Here is a 17,506-nt window from a genome sequence, read left to right as displayed (position 1 = left end):
AAAGGAGAAAGGAATATAAGGAGTAAAATTTAAAGGAATTAAGTAAAGAAAAAGGAAAAAAAAGGGTAATAATGACAAAGAAATAAGTACGAAACTAGTGAAGAAAGAAAAATTTTTGTTATATATTAAAAAAACAACCAAAACAAAGCAAAACAAACAAACAAAAAAACCCCCGAAGAAATATAAAAAAAAAAAAAAAGCAAGCAGCAGCTCCCCCTGGTGGATAGGCTTGGTTTGATGGAGTAAGTCTTGGAGTCTGTTCTCAGAGGCTCCGCCCCTGCCTGAGGCGAAATGAGCAGCAGGAGGTGAAGTGCGCACCTTCACAGACTCTATTGCGGAGTCCCCACCCCCAGTCCGGGTCGCGATTGCAATGGGGGAAAGGAAAAAAACAAAAAGCAAAAAACTGAGTCTCTCTTAGTTTCCAATAGCTTTGCTCAAGACGCTGTTCGCTGCTGGAAATGTGCTGGGAGCTCCTACATTCTAAGCGCGCGCCTGGGGCCTCCACCCGCCACGACTCTTTGTTGGGGGTCCCGTCGGTGTGCGCCCTATTTTTTCCCTGTGGGGACCTGGAATTCGCGCAGTCCGTGCAGGGGGCGAGGTGTGCCGTGGAAATGCGGTCCGTGGTCCCGTTCCCAAAACCAAGTTCGAATTGCTGGCGCCCGGCGCAGTCGCCGCTCCCACCACTTCCCGCTGCGGCGCACGCCTCTCCAGGGCAGCTGCTTCTCACAGCCACAGGCGCTTCTGATTCTCCGCTGAGATAGTGTAGGGCTGGAGGCTGTTCCTTCTCGCGCGTCACCCCGGTTCGGGATTCCGGCTACCCAGCAGTTATTTATGGAGTGGGTTTCTGTCTCCACGCGCAGCCAAGCGTTCTATACCTCTTCCCCAGAGACAGCTCCATGAGCGCGTTCCGACTCTGTCTCTTCCCTTTGTCTCCTGGGCGCTGTGCGCTTGCGCCACGTTGGGCTGGGGATCTTACCTCCCCTGCCCGTCCCGGGCTGGCCCGTCCTCGGATCTCCCCCGTTCGCCCCCACTCACTCAGGTATCCTTGAGCTTCTATTCCTTCTGGAGTTCGTATTTTCTCCTTCCGCTCTCGCAGATGAACGTAGTATCCTTCTCAGTTCGAAAAACGGTGTGGAGGGAGTTTACAGAGCTCCCTTCTCCGCCATCTTCCAATATCTGTATTTTTTTTTAATTTTTTAAATGTTTTATTTATTTTTGAGACAGAGAGACAGCACGAGACGGGGAGGGGCGGGCAGAGAGAGAAGGAGACACAGAACCGGAAGCAGGCTCCAGGCTTCGAGCTAACTGTCAGCACAGAGCCCGACGCGGGGCTCAAACCCACTAACGTGAGATCTGACCTGAGCCAAAGTCGGAGGCTTAACCGACTGAGCCACCCAGGCACCCCCCAGCTATGTTTTTTTGATTGACTAACTTCATTTTAATAATCTTAAAAATTTTTTCTTCCTTTTTTTTAATGTTTATTTTGTTTTTGAGAGCGAGCGAGCGAGCAAGCAAGAAGGGGAAGGGCAGAGAAAGGGGAATAGAGGATCTGAGGCAGGCTCTTGGCTGTCAGCAGTGAGCCGATGTGGGGCTCGAAGTTATACACTTGGAGATCATGACCTGAGCCACAGTCAGATGCTCAACCCATGGAGCCACCCAGGCTCCCCCTAAAAATCTGTTAATAAAAGTTGAAATGCAGGCTCATGTTCCAGAATTACTCATGCAAATAGCTTAAATCTCTAGTAAGATGAAAATGGTTAAATATATTGTTGAATGTGATTTAGTGTTTAAAATGTTAGCATCTTAATGGCATGGGAAAAGGTTATGATGCAGTGGCTAAGATATCAAAGATTAAACATTATTGTAAACATGTTTTATTTTTATTTTTTTTTAACATTTATTTTTGAGAGATAGATCATGAGCAGGGAAGGGACAGAGAGAGTGAGACACACACACACAGAATCGGAAGCAGGCTCCAGGCTCTGAGCTGCCAGCACACAGCCTGACGTGGGCCTTGAACCCATGAACTGTGAGATCATGACTTAGGCTGAAGTCGGACGCTCAACCGACTGAGCCACCTAGGTACCCCAAATATGTTTTTAAAAATGCTTAAGGGACGCCTAGGTGGCTCAGTTAGTTAAGAGTCTGAGTTTGAATCAGATCATGAACTCAAGATTTTGAGTTCAGGTACTGCCCTAACACTGTGGAGCCTGCTTGGGACTGGCTCTCTCTCTCTCTGCCTACACCAATAAATAAACCTCAAAAAAGATGAGAAAAAATACTTAAAAATTTTTTTAAATGCTTAAGAGGGAGGGAAATGTTAAAATGCTAACTTGTGATTGTTGTGGGGAGGTGGGATTTCACCTTTGTGAAACTAATTTTTATTTTTAAAATGAGGTTAGCAGTGGACATGCTGACATTAATTACTAACAGATGAGGTAATTGGAAAGTATTTGGCTGTCTTATATTTTTATTAAGTCACATCATCATTTTTGTTCCTTTGTATCTTAATAAAGTCTATTTGAAGCCATTCCTTGTTGCATTAAAGAAGTACAGCGTTGTGTTTTCTTAGTTATTAAGTCTCTACATTTACTTTTTTAACATACAACTTTCAGCTCTTTTTTCATCCCTGCAATCCCTATTAGTGCTTAGTTTTCTTGGAATTATTTTCCAAGTGTAAAGTTATTTTATGATCGTGGTGATGCCAGTGTGGTTTAATTTAGGCTTTCCCCCCTCTCTCTTTTGTCTGCAGCAACTGGAACAGATCCAGAAGGAGCTGAGTGTTTTGGAAGAGGATATTAAAAGAGTGGAAGTAAGAGATCAAGAATTTCTCACATCTCTAACAATTTTCAGTTCTGTGAAATCGTCCCTTTTCCTTTAAATTACTGCATTGAATATATGGGATATGTTTCCATTATATAGAAAGTAACAGATGTTACTTTAATTTTAATTCAGACTGGATTTTTATAGAAAACACATTCTGAACACTTTTTGATAAAATGTGTTCTAAATTTGGTTTCACTGTTTGACTGCCATAATTATTCTTGGGTAGATTAAAAAAAATAATTTTCTTGGTATGCTATCATAGTAACTTAAATCAACTCCCACAAACCCCTCAATTATCATTAAAATGATGTCACAATTCTTTATTAAGTAAATAATTCTTTACATATCTACCATGCTAAGGTTGATTTACAAAGAGTTATGAGAACACGTGAACAACAATTAGGCACATACAGTCTAATAGAGTTTAGTATGGAAATCCATGGGACAATCTTTTGGAGGCTCATAGGCTATTATGATGTGAGGTTATTCTCTGCAGCTACATTTACATTTAGTGTATGTTTTAAATTGTTCACATGTGTAATTTTCTTTTGCTGATATGCAGAACATGTTAAATGATCTTGAGTTTAATATTTTGTGGAAATTCAGTATCCCATGTGACATTCCTAACTGGTTACTCCTATGTTTATGTACCTTGGTTGGCTATATGATTGAACTGAGCTTGGATCAAACAGAAATAATTCTACCTGATTATGTATCTTTAGTGGCATTTTAAAATTTGCTGCTTTTCCATTAATCAAAAGAGCACATAAAAAAAGACCTGATTGTGGGTATGAGTTAGAGGTGCATAATTTATGCAATAATAGTTGATTAGGAGGCTTCTTCCTCTAAGTTAATGAGTTAGAATTTAAGTCATTATTTTAAAAAGCTAATATCTGAGTCAAGAGCACAGTTACTTTTCTTAATATTTGCAGAGATATTTTTAAAGTAGACACATCCTATTTTTCTGTACTTTAGAGAGCCGAACCTAATGATCCAGTTACCATACTGTCATATGGATCTTAATATTAGTCAGTAGGTTCTCACTCAGATTAATGACTGGCTCGTTCCCTGTTCACATCATATACTGTATGTCTCATTTGAAATATTTACATTTGGCCTTTTCTGCATTTGGTGACTTCTGTAGTGATGAACAAATTTATTAAAGACTTTCGAGGGCTCCCCCCCCCCCCCGCCCACTGTTTTAATTTATTGTAGAGAGGGAGAGAGACAGCATGAGCAAGGGAGGGTCAGAGAGAGAGGGAGGCACAGAATCTGAAGACAGGCTCCAGACTCTGAGCTAGCCATCAGCACAGAGCCTGATGCAGGGCTCGAATCTATGAACCATCAGATCATGACCTGAGCCGAAGCTGGATGCTTAACCGACAGAGCCACCCAGGTGCCCCTCAAGTTCTTTAAGAATGTGTACCATAGAAAGGCTATCTCTTAACTTTTTAAATATTCTTACTTTGGTATTCTGAGGAGACGAAGCTTTGAGAAATTTGGATGTTGAGACAAAATGGACTAATAAAACCTGGGATTGGAAAGGAATATAATCGATCTCATTTTGATTTATGCATCTTCTGTTTGGAGTGTCTGCTCTAACTCAGATAATTGTGCTTTCAGGAAATGAGCGGCTTGTACTCCCCTGTCAGTGAGGATAGCACGGTGCCTCAGTTTGAAGCTCCTTCTCCATCACACAGGTACAAAGCTTCAAACTTGTAATTACTTAGGATTTATGTTGCAAAATGCACATATGGTACTAGTCCTTGGAAGCCTTTTCTGTGTAATGTGCAAAACCCCTGAGAAATTACTTTTGGTCATGATCTAGAAATGAGATTCAGATGGCCCATCTGTTTCTCTAATGCTTTGAATTTTCATGCCATGAACGTTAGCAGAATAAAGTAATATTATGAATTCACTGTTGGATTAACAGTTTGGTGAGTTTCGTAAAATAATAGTAGCTTCAAATATCTTGTGAATTAAAATCAGATGACCTTAAAAACCAATAATTTGAGAACATGAAATGGTAGGTAATGTTAGGGGAAAAAATGTATGAAGTAAAACCTTGGGCTTTCCCCCTAACCTGTTGAATTTTCTTGGGCACATTACTTTCCCCGGATTGAAAATGAGGGCATTAAATCTGTTATTTAGATCTCCCTGGTATTTTCTTCATAACACTGCATTGTTAATTTGTCTTCCCTTTTATATACTGTGTTAGATCAGGGATTGGATTGGATTTGCTTGTGCTGGTTTCCCTGGGTTTTAGAGCAGCAGTAGTGACTGGCCTTGTTCAGTAAGTATTTGTGAAATAGAGCGAATGTCACTGGTTCCTTCTGGCTTTAAAGTTCTAGTTGATGAACTATGTACTACCTACAATTTAAATTTGAACTTTTTGGCTTGAATTGTTCAAAGTAAGAGCAATTGTACATGTTTTTAACTTGCCAGTCCACTTAGGATAGTGGTCCAGCAGAAGCTTCTCAGACAGTTCTAGGGTAATATCGGGCTGTTCATTGCTGGTGTAAGAGATTACACTAACCTTCAAAACCTCTGTCAGTTCAGGAAAGGGCTGGTGTATCTGATTTGCTATGATATACTGAGAAAGGGGCACAGGGAACATTCTAATTAATGAAGGTTCCTGGGATGTTGGATATTTTTCTCTTTAAGCATTTATGGAGAATCCTTGTGAGTTCAGGTTGATTCTGGACTCACTTTAGCTATGTCATTCAATTTTTTTCCATTGCATTCTATTTTCATTAAAACACTTGGGAATGATTCAGTCTGTAGGATATTGTTATCATTAAGTTTAATGTTCACTTTCTGAAATATATGGGATCTTTGTCAGTGGGATATTATGTGAGTGTATGCGGGTAAGGGACAGCTTTTCAACCCTTTGATTATTATAGATGTATCTTGATTCTGGGAGGTTTGGAATGGGAGAGGCTGGGAAGATGAAGGAATATATGGTAGCCCTGTTTTGGATATAAGGATAACTGAATATAAGCATAGAAGTTTCTGGGCTATTCCCATTTTCCATTTCTGCTATTTACTGTCTCCACTACCCAAGTCCTAGCATATATTTTCCACTCCCAGATTCTTTACTTTGATATTTTTGGAGTGCTTTCTCTGCTCTCTTTGCTTTTAAAGCCTTTTCTGAGGTTATTTAAGATAACTGGGTTTTTGTAACACTTAAGATTTGTGGTGCCTGTATGATCTGATAATGAAAAATTTCTCCTGTGTGAATTATAATTGTATTGTAAACTATTTCCCCTCACTGGAAAGTAGTAGTGGAATATAAACTAGTTAAACACAGCACTTAGCCTAACACACAGGGACTTTTAGCTAGTTTTAGTGGCAAATCAGTCTTGTCAGTCTTGTTTTTTTGAGCTTGTTCTTTTGTTTTTGAAATTCTACCAAGCAAGTAGAATTCCAGAATCAGTCAAGCAGTAGATTCAGACCTGTGCTTTCAGATATTTTCTGTCATACTTGCTTCATACATCTGCCAACAATAAGTTTTTCCCTGAGGAAACTCCTCGTACAAAGAAAACTTTAAAATGAATTGCACTTTTGCTTTTCTTTTTCAACTTTAGGAATGATTATGGAATTACAGACATTTTAAAAGGCAGTATAAACATTACGTTCATATAGTTTCTCTGTGCACTGTGTAACTACAACATTCCTAATCATCTACAATTTAAAAGGTGCCTGGGTGGCTCAGTCAGTGAAGCGTCTGACTTCAGCTCAGGTCATGATCTCATAGTTCATGGGTTCGAGCCCCACGTTAGGCTCCATGCTGACAGCTTTGAGCCTGGAGCCTGCTTCGGATTCTGTGTTTCCTTCTCTCTCTGACGCCCCTCCTCATAACTCTGTGTCTCTCTCTCTCTCTCTCTCGAAAATAAATTAAATGTTAAAAAATTTGTTTTATAAAGGACAATTAATAAGGGTATTGGGGTATTTATAATATATAATGAGAGAGAGAGAGAAGGAGGGTGTGTGTGAGCAGGGGAGGTGAGAGGGGGACAGAGGCTCTGAAGCAGGCTCTGCGCTGACAGCAGAGAACCTGATGTGGAGCTTGAACCCACACCGTGAGATCATGACCTGAGCCAAAGACAGACACTTAACTGACTGAGCCACCCAGGCACCCCTGCACGTGCGTGCGTGCGCGCACACACACACACGCGCGCACACACACACACACACACACACACACTTTAAAGAGAAGAATTAAAGAGATTTCTTTTGCAGATTTGTCTTTTATAGTCCTATATATAGCAATATATTTTTCCTGGTAATAAGACTAAGATCTGATAGAAAATAAATTTTAAACTTTGTAGTCATTTTTAATAAAATGCCATTTAAAGCCTATAATTTCAAATCTTTTACAAATTTATTTTTATTAAAAATTTTTATGAGCACTGGGTGTTCTCTGGAAACCAATTTGAGATAAAGTACATTAAAATTTTTTTAAGTTTTTTTTTTTTTTTTGAGTGGAGAGACAGAGGCACTGGGAGTGGGGCAGAGAGAGAGAGAGAGAGAGAGAGAGAGAGAGAGAGAGAGAATCTCAAGCAGGCTCTGTGCTGAGAGCACAGAGCACATCTCAGCACAGAGCCTGATGTGGGGCTTGAACCCATGAAATTATGACCTGAGCCAAAACCAAGAGTTCAACACTTAACCAACTGACCCACCCAGGCACCCCTACAAACTGATTTTTAAATACATATTTGACATGTAGTGTTATTATCTCACTATACAACACTGATGTATCAGTTTTTCAAAGAAATCTGAAATATAATATAAAATATACCTAGAAGTTGTTCTGTTCTGTTGACCTCTAAATATGCAGCTACGTCATTTTGTTAATCTTTATACAAACGCTAAGGGGTTAGATTTCATTAGTAAAAGGAACAGAGAGATTTTGAATTCCTGTTTCCTCCTGTTTAGCCCTATTAGTCTCTGGATGGAGCACGCTAAAAGTAGCATATGATCTTTTCTTACCAGTGAACGACTCTGTGCAAGGACAGTAATCACTGATTATATTTTATGTAAAGAAACCCATTACAAGACTGTGTTCTTTAGTTTGTAGCCTAAGTGCTTTGAAGGCTCTTTCTTGTATAATTGAGCCTTACTGTAGGAACAGTTAAGGATATGAGGAATTAAGATTTGCCTTTTTTTTTTAAAGACTACTGTGAAGACCGTTCCATCTGATTTATTGTATTTTTTTTTAATGTGAGACTGTATGGCTAATTTTGTATTAACAGAGGGAAGGACTTATTGAATGTCTACCATTTTTCTGGCTTTATAAAATTGAGAACATTCTTATTTAAATCTCCCATTTCTCTGAAGTCTCCTCCTTACTTAATAGGTGGAGAAATTAGAGGGCAAATAAGGCCATTGGTAACTTGCCCAGAGTCATTTAGCTGCTCAAGGGTAAAATTCAAACCCACTGTCTGCCCTTAACAGTGCCTCTCATATTGTGGCACCTGGGTGGCTCAGTTGGTTAAGTGTCTGACTTTGGCTCAGGTCGTGATCTCATGATTAATGAGTTCAGGCCCCATGCCTGCTTTAGCTTCTGTGTTTCCAACTCTATATGTCCCTTCCCCACTAGTGCTGTGCCTCTCAAAAATAAGTATAAAAAAGTTAACAAAGAATGTCTCATAACTTTTGAGGTTATTCAAATAATAAAGTAAATAATGATTTTGTGTATTTGTGTAGAGAGAACAGTCTTTTTTTAATGTTTATTTATTTTTGAGAAAGCGAGCGAGCGAGGAGGGGAGAGGCAGAGACTGAGAGTGAGAGAGAGAATCTGAAGCAGGTTCCAGGCTCCGAGCTGTCAGCCCTGAGCCTGATGCGGGGTTCAAACTCAAAAATCATGAGACATGACCTGAGTCTAAGTCAGGGACTTAACCGACTGAGCCATCCAGGTGCCCCTTAGAACTGTCTTAATCACTACCTTCACTTCCTTAAATTTCATTAGGGTAGATAAGAATACAAGCATTTTTTATAGTAGTATTAGGGAAGATTTTTTTAATGTAAATAACTGGTTTATCATGGTTGGTGTATGTTTTGCCATTTTCCTATGTTAATGGTCTTCATAGGCTAATTTATTTAAAGATGAGAAGGATGTAGGAGTGATGAAGTGAAAAGACAGAAATGGTAAGATAGAACTAATACGAAGAAAAAGTTTCAGAGCTTTTTGTAGCATTAGGTAGGAAAATGCACACAGGTTATAACCAAATAAAAAGAACTGAGGCAGAAAGCCAATGATGTTTTGATTGGGGTAGAGAAAACTAGTGAATAGGTTTTAGACTGTGAGAAAAAGAGTATTGGTATTTTACAACTTATTCCATTCCTCTGGTAATTTTCTTTCACATGAGATGATCATCCTAACATTTGGGACCTGGAAGGGACTCTCAATAATCTCAAAATCGCTCATGCCCCCTCACCTCACTTTGTAGACAGGGAAACGCAGCGGTCATAAAGGATGTGTCTGAGGGCACATAGCTCTTCAGTGGCGTGATGATATCCCTGCACTGTAACTTTTTTTTTTAATGTTTTTTTTTTTTTTTTAATTCTTGATACAGAGAGAGACAGAGCATGAGAGGGGGAGGGGCACAGAGAGAGGGAGACACAGAATTAGAAGCAGGCTCCAGGCTCTGAGCTAGTGGTCAGCACAGAGCCTGACGTGGGGCTTGAAACCACGAACGTGAGATCTGACCTGAGCCCAAGCTGGAGGCTTAACCGACTGAGCCACCCAGGCGCCCCTCTGCACTGTAACTTGTGTTTGCTTGTGCTCTTTTCCTGATGTTCCATACAGCTTATTAACCTTCTGAAGATGAAATGGAGGGGTGCCTAGGTGGCTCAGTTGGTTAGCCTGACTTCAGCTCAGGTCATGATCTCACAGTCTGTGAGCTCGAGCCCTGCACTGGGCTGTGTGCTGACAGCTCAGAGCCTGGAGCCTGCTTTGAAATCTCTGTCTCCCTCTCTCTCTCTGCCCCTCCCCTGCTCGCACTCTGTCTCTCAAAAATAAAAATTAACATTAAAAAATAGATGAAATGGAAACAGATACATTTGGGTATGCACCTGTTTTGTGATTATTTCATAGTGACATTCTTTCACGTTCTGTTTAAGTGGTGTGGTCAAGGGGTAAACTGTTTAAATATTTCCTGATGTTTTGTTTATGGGTTATGTGTTTATTTGATATCTAAGTTGTTGGCAGTAAATATTTCCTTTCCTTAGAAACCAGAAACATTGGATTTTGATACAATATATTTTAGATTTGCTTTTTCTGTTGCTAGAATGACATAAACACTGAAATCATATTTCTCTCTCTTCATTTTGCAGTAGTATAATTGATTCCACAGAATTCAGCCAACCTCCTGGCTTCAGTGGCGGCTCTCAGGTATGTATTTAACAGTTTGTTTTAGTGGTGCACTGAATATAATCACCAGAGTTGTAAAATCATAGATTAGCTTACAGGAATGTCCTGTCACGCGCGTAGCTGTTTTGAATGCTGTGGTGCCGGTTAGGACTTGGGGACCTCTGGTGCAAAAGCTGCTATTTATATCTGCACCAGCGATAAGTTAAACATTTTTAAAAATTCAGTGGTAATAACGTCAGACCTCGAGAGGAGGGAAGTACTGTAAGAGGAAATGGTGAATAATCAGCACATTGTTTCTCTCTGGGATAATTTAGTTATAACTATTGATGAGTTATTCATGATGTTGAAATGTCAAGGTTTTCTGTGAAAAGCGAACTACATATTTGAGTATGCTGGAGTGCAGCTTCACCTCTTTTCTAGTTGTATGATTGTTTACTTTTACTCTCTCCATCTGTAACTTGGGGATGCCGATGTTTGCCAAATGTAATTTTGAGGCTGGACTTTTAAAAACTTTTTATATTGAAATAATTTCATACTTAGAGAAAAGTAACCAAAATGATAAGAATTCCATTGCATCCTTTATCCAGATTATCCAAATGTTAGCACTTGATTACATTTGTTTTCTCATTCTCATTTTCTTTTGCTTATGCACACATACATGTTTTTCTCTGTGTTGTTTGAATCAGGTATGTTCATAATGATTCTTTACCTCTAAATACTTCAGTATGTATTTCCTAAAAACAAGGGTATCGTCTTAGGTAATCACAACATAATAGTAAAATTCACAATACAATGCTAGTATCCAATCCCTGTGTCTTACTCAGATTTTACAAATGTCCTAATATTATCCTTCATAGGATAAGGGAAACATTGAGGTGTTTTAAAATACATATTCATTTGGGGCACCTGGTGGCTCAGTTGGTTAAGCTTCTGACTCTTGGTTTTGGCTCAGGTTATGATCTCATGGTTCATGAGTTTGAGCCCTACATTAGGCTCTGTGCTGACAGCTCAGAGACTTTTTGGGGTTCTCTCTCTTTCTTTCTCTGCCCCTCCCCCGCTCTCTCTCTCAAAAATAAATAAACTTATATAAAATTGTAAATGCATGTTCATTTGAATATTCACTTTATGCGTCATGTGGTTATTTTTATCAAAGGGAAAAGAATTCTTTTGGATTATGCAGCTTTGGTTTGTGTTTTTCTTTTCCCGCTACTTAGATGACCACCTCTTACTTTCATAGTTAGTATAACTGCTCTGCACATCCTGCGTTATCTTCATTTGCATGCATGTATTTGGCCTATCCTTTTTTTTTTTTTAAATGGTAAGTTCATAGATTGGTTCCCATCTGTTCTATTTTTTTTTTAATTAAGTTTATTTATTTTGAGAGAGAGAGAGCACATAATCAGTGGAGGGAAGAGAGAGAGGGAGGGAGAAGAGAGAAGCCCAAGCAGCTTCTGCACTGCTCAGCATAGGGTTCAGTCCCACAAACTGTGAGATCAGGACCTGAGCTGAAATTAAGAGTCAGGCTCTTAACCTGTTGAGCCTCCCAGGTGCCCTGGTGTGCCTTTCTTTATTTTTCTCCCCTCCCCTCCCCTCCCCTCCCCTCCCCTCCCCATCTGTTTCCTTCCTTTCTTCCTTCCTTCCTTCCTTCCTTCCTTCTTTCTTTCTTAAAAAAAAAAATGTTTATTTTTGAGAGAGACAGAGCATGAGTAGAGGAGGGGCAGAGAGGGAGACACAGAATCTGAAGCAGGTTCCCTGCTCTGAGCTATCAGCACAGAGCCTGATGTGGGGCTTGAAACCATTAATTGTAAGATCATGACCTGGCCAAAGTTGGAGCCTTAAGTCAGGCTGTTAATCTGCTGAGCCACCCAGGTGCCCCTGCATCTGTTCCTGAACAGCCATGAAAACTTGGGTCTGGTTGTTTTTATAAGACATAATGGGATATACCAGGACAAATTTTAAAGTGTTAAGTTGAAATACACCCTAAAAATGAGAGGGAACAGCAGTCTCTGAATCTGGAAACAGGCTTTGCATTCACAGTGGATCTTTATGTTCTCCTTTTCAGTATAGTCTCACAAAACATCAACGTGAGATACATCCCTCTGTGACTGTGATGAAACAAAAAAATAAGATCACTTCATAAACTATCTAAGCATGTACAAAAACAAAGTCACTGCAAGCCACAGAAATACCAAAGACCCCCCTGTTCTTGCTAATATGAGCAACTGCTGTTGCTCTCCTAATTGCAATCTTAGTTTTACTGTGGTCTTCTATTCTTTTAGGTAATATGTTAAGAGGCTCAATCACAGATTTATTCCCACTTTTGACAATATCCAGTCCAGAGCCCTGCCCTAAACACTTAACATGAGCCTATATTTTATAAGTTGTCTCTTACCCATAATGTGCTGTATTCTTAGCTGCAGTGAGTAATAAAACTTGTTCAACTAAAGGTATGTGTTTGACTGCAGAGTACTGACAGTCTCTTCATAAAGGAATAAGAAAACATTTTCTAGTATTGCCGTCTGCATAATATTTATTTAGAATTTCTCACAGTGGGTTAGAAACAATAGAACTTGATTCTGGGTGGAAAAGAAAAGCACTCAGAATAATGTTTTGTTGTTTTAATTTTTAGAGCAGCACTCAAATGATTCTCACGTAATAAAGGTAACCTCTGGTTTGAGGCGGTATGCTGAGCCGGTCAGCCAGCATATTAATCTCTCCAACTTTCACTCACAAGAAACCCTGTTGACCAATTAGTATCCTCACACTGAAAACTTACAAGGAATTTATAGAGGGTTAACAAAAACACGTAAGAAGGCTGCCTAATGTGAGTCACAATGTGCACAGTAAACGTGTGCCTAAGGGTGACATAAGCTGGCTCTCCCAGACGACTCCAGCCTTAGCATCTGCTGGAGGACGGGGAAGTGTTGAAGTAGAAATCCTACTGGAGTTTGTGGGATAGAGTGGACAGGACCTAGTATGAAGTGTACCCTTCATTTCGAGCTATCCTCTTCATAAGAGACAGACCTAAAGCAAATGGACACAAAAATAGATTGAAAATAGTGGAATTGTTGAGGATGAGGCTGGCAAATGTAAGAATTCTAATGAATACAGTAAAACTAAAACTAAAACAACAACGAAAGAGAAGTGTATACTAAAATAGGATTCAGGAGAGGAAGCACGAAAGACAGATACAGGTTTTCACATAAGGAAAAGATATGTTCCCCAAAGCAGTAGTAATTTGTGTGACATAATATAAACATTGGAATTTATATAAAGCAGAAATTGTTATAATTTTTAGAAAATTGATTAAAACTTAAACATAGTGGAAGACTTTGAAGTATGCCTCAAGAATTAATTGAAGTAGTAATATAAATCATTTTATATAACACTTGCTTTGTACTTAACTATTCATGGACATTAAAGTACTTTACATGTATTAACCACCTAAATTTTCAGAACTTGCCTATGAATTAAGTATTATTACTATAATATTTACTGAGGAAGAAAGTGAGGCACAGGGAAGTCAAGGAGGTTGCCCAAGACAATGTAACTAGTAAGAGATTTTAACCCAGGCATTATGGCCTTAGAGCCTGTGCTTTTAAAAAAGCTCATTTATTTGACCAATAGTTTTTTGTTTTGTTGATTTTGATTTTGTTGTTTTTAGTACCTGCTATTTACTAGACACGATTACAGGCTCTGGGGATACATTATTGAACAAACACAACATAAAGATCGCTGCTGTAACCAAGCTTCCAATCTAGTTGGAGAGGTGCTAATAGTCATAAAAGTAGACTTCCTTTAAACAAAGTGGGGGTGAGGGAGCAAGCCCATGTGAGTGCCTCTGGGATTCCCACCTTCTAGGCAAAGGGTTAACAAGTAAATGAGCCCTGAAGTAGGAGCATGCCTCACAGTTTAGATTTCCCTTGTAGCTGGAGTGGAGTAGTCAAGGGGGAGAAAAGTAGAAATGAGATAAAACTTAACAGAGGCCACTTGGTGCATGGCCACTATAAAGACTCTGGATTTTTGTTTGGCTTTGTTTTTGAATGAGATCAACTTAAGCTTGGTTTAATAGGTACCTGTTTCACTTTATACTTTGCATCAAAGGGTATACATTATTGATAATAGTCTTGGATCATTTAGAAAAATGAATTAATTCTAAAACAGGATAAATTGTATCCTCTATATTCTATAAATCAGAACTCTAAGTAAAAAGATTAATGAGACAGATAATCAGGAAGAGAGACTAGGCTCTTCTGAATACCTTTGTGTCAAAGAGTAGTTCCAGATGCTGCTACAGGCAATTCAAAAAATAATGGTAGTGAAAATACTACAGATCAGAATTTATGAAATGTGGTCAGAATTGTCCTCAAGAATTTGTATCATTAAATGGATTCACTTTTAGATGAGAATGAAAACTAATGAACTGGACATTCAACTCGAAGCTGGGAAAATGTTAAGATGGTGACTGTAGAGGGACAAATAAACGGCTCATATAAAATGTTTGAATATGAATTGAAACTGACTTATAATATATAGTAGATTAATTCAGACAGTGCTTATACATGCTAGTAAAAATGAGTCTTTAAAATTTTTTTTTTTAAATGTTCATTTATTTTTGAGAGAGACAGCATGAGTGGGAGAGGGACAGTGAGAGGGAGATGCAGCATCTGAAGCAGGTGCTAGGCTCTGAGCTGTCAGCACAGAGCCCCACGCAGGGCTTGGACTTCCAAACTGTCAGATCATGACCTGAGCTGAAGTTGGATGCTTAACAACTAAGCTGTCTGGTGGTGCCCTGGTAAAAATGAGTCTTAAGGAAATAATAGAATTTTCAAGAAAAGTTAAAATACTGAAAAAGATTAAAGCAATTTTAGAACAATTCGATTAGACCAGTTGCTGTAACTATTAAATTTTTTTTCAATGTTTTTATTTATTTTTGAGAGAGAGACACAGAGACAGAGTGTGGGTTGTGGAGGGGTAGAGAGAAAGGGAGACATAGAATCAGAAACAGGCTCCACGCTCTGAGCTGTCAGCACAGAGGCTGATGTGGAGCTCAAACCCACGAACTGTGAGATCATGACTAAAGTCAGACGCTTAAATGTCTAAGTCACACAGGAGCCCCTGGGAATTATAAATTTAACAAAAAACTCATTCCCAATGAATGGGATTAAATTGAAAAGAGAATTACTTGAAAAAATATTCCATTTCACGTATGTAATATAAACTAATGGCCAAGTTGGGGTACAAAACAAATGAAATCTTCAAAAGATGAATAAAATCAGTGTTTGTACAGTGAAAGAAATATTAGGGTACCAAATTTCCTTATCAGTTTCACCAAGAGAACACTCCTCTAACTGGAGTTCTGTGACTCCCTCTCTCTCTGCCCCTCTCCTGCTCACACTCTGTCTCTGGTCTCTCAAAAATGAATAAAATAAAAAGTTAAAATTTAAAATTGGCCATAATTTACAGGCTGACACTAAATGATGTTTTTGCATAACCATCAAGTTTAGTTTGCTCTGTTATCTTGATAGCATGCCTATTAACTTTGTAGCATTATATAAGAATTTTTTACTTTTAAAAAGTGACCAAATAAAATACTGGCATGCTTCTGTTTTCTTCTGTGGTAAAATTTAATTATCTTTTAGTTTAGTAAATGTGGCCATTTTCATTTAGAGGTAATCTAGATAAACACAAGTGATGAGCATTTCCTTTTGATTTTTAGCTGTATTTATTTATATTCTACATCTAAGTATAGAGCTTATCCTGAACACATTCACTTTGAAGATTTGCCCTATAGATTATCTACAACCATTTCATGTTCTCAAATATCTGTCCCCTCACAGCACATTTCCGTTCATTTATATTGATGTTATTTATAAATTTAATAATTAATGTGTATATGAAAATGAGGTAAGTGATGTATTTGTACCAACAATTATGAAGCAACCTAATTTTGAATGGATTAGAAAGTTGTACTGAAAAAATAAATTCAAGAAAAGCTAAGAGTAGCAAGATAATTGTGGAAACTTATCTAGTTGTGTAAAAACTAGAAAACAGACTGTTTTGACTGCTTCTTTTTTTTATATGTCGTATTCTTAATTTTTTGTTACTGTATCATTCCCATGTTTCAGACTAAAGTCTCTTCTGTGTGTTCATTGAGCAGATCACTTTTTATTTTTTATTTATTTAAAAAAAATTTTAATGTTCATTTTTAAGAGAGAGAGCTTGCAGGTGGGGGAAGGGCAAAAAGAGAACGAGAACGAGAGCAAGTGACAGTGAGAGAGAGAGAGAGAGAGAGAGAGAGAGAGAGAGAGAGGAACAGAGGATCTGAAGTGGGCTCTCTGCTGACAGCAGAGCCCAATGTGGGGCTCAAATTTGTGATCTGATAGATTATGTGACCTAAGCCTAAGACATATGCCAGAGTAGATTACCTTTTTAAAAAATCTAAATTGTTCTCAGAATTTATAAAAATTATGTTGGTATATAGAAAGGACTGTATTTCATGAATGTGTAAATTCGGGGCATAATTACAATAAAAGAAATGGTATGAACTGAGCTGTTAGGTTAATTACTAGAACATTAATGGTACCATTCAAATTACCCATGTGCTTTTCTCTAACAAATTCCATCACTTTTCCTCATGTCCAGAGCTAACCACTTTTCTTTTTTTCTTTTTAAATTTAAAGAAATTTTTAATGTTTATTTTTCAGAGAGAGAGAGAGAGAGAGAGAGAGAGAGACAGAGCATGAGTGGGGGAGGGGCAGAGAGTGAGGGAGACTGAGGCTCTGAAGCAGGCAGAGATCTGAAAACAGTAGAGAGCCTGATGTGGGGCCATGAGATCATAACCTGAGCTGAAGTTGGACACTTAACCAACTTACCCCTGGGTGCCTCTCATGATAAATGTAGTCTTAATCTGTCCTTCAGCTATTTCATAGATCTTCCCACCTGCCTCCCCTCTGGTAGCCATCAGTTAAGAGTCTGTTTTTCAGGGGTACCTGAGTGTCTCAGGTCATGACCTCATGGTTTGTGAGTTCAAGCCCTGCATCGGACTCTGTGCTGACAGCTCAGAGCCCAGAGCCTGCTTTAGATTCTCTGTCTCCCCCTTTCTTTCTCTGTTCTTCCCCCACTCATGCTCTCTCTCTCTCTCTCTCTCTCTCTCTCTCAAATTAAAAAAATAAGAGTCTGTTTTTCAGTTTTTATCTTTTTTCTTTGTTCATTTGTTTTCTAAATGCAACATATGAGTGAAATCCTAGTATATTTGTCATTTTTTGACTTAATTTACTTAGCATTATCCTCTAGATCCATCCA

The 17,506-nt window shown here is 38.7% G+C and overlaps 1 protein-coding gene across 2 annotated transcripts in view; it reads left to right on the top strand.

Annotated features, from left to right (window-relative positions):
• The window catches only part of COP1 (COP1 E3 ubiquitin ligase), a 227,994-nt gene that overhangs the window by 66,113 nt on the left and 144,375 nt on the right, over positions 1-17,506 (top strand). For both annotated transcript variants that reach the window (XM_029935120.1, XM_029935121.1), the window contains 3 exons: positions 2,753-2,812; positions 4,450-4,526; positions 10,165-10,222. In XM_029935120.1, coding sequence (XP_029790980.1) covers positions 2,753-2,812; positions 4,450-4,526; positions 10,165-10,222 — 195 coding nt within the window. The remainder of the gene's footprint in view (positions 1-2,752; positions 2,813-4,449; positions 4,527-10,164; positions 10,223-17,506) is intronic.

Source organism: Suricata suricatta, chromosome 3 (genome assembly GCF_006229205.1).
Source record: "Suricata suricatta isolate VVHF042 chromosome 3, meerkat_22Aug2017_6uvM2_HiC, whole genome shotgun sequence".
NCBI lineage: Eukaryota > Metazoa > Chordata > Mammalia > Carnivora > Herpestidae > Suricata > Suricata suricatta.
This window is presented reverse-complemented; position numbering and strand designations above follow the sequence as displayed.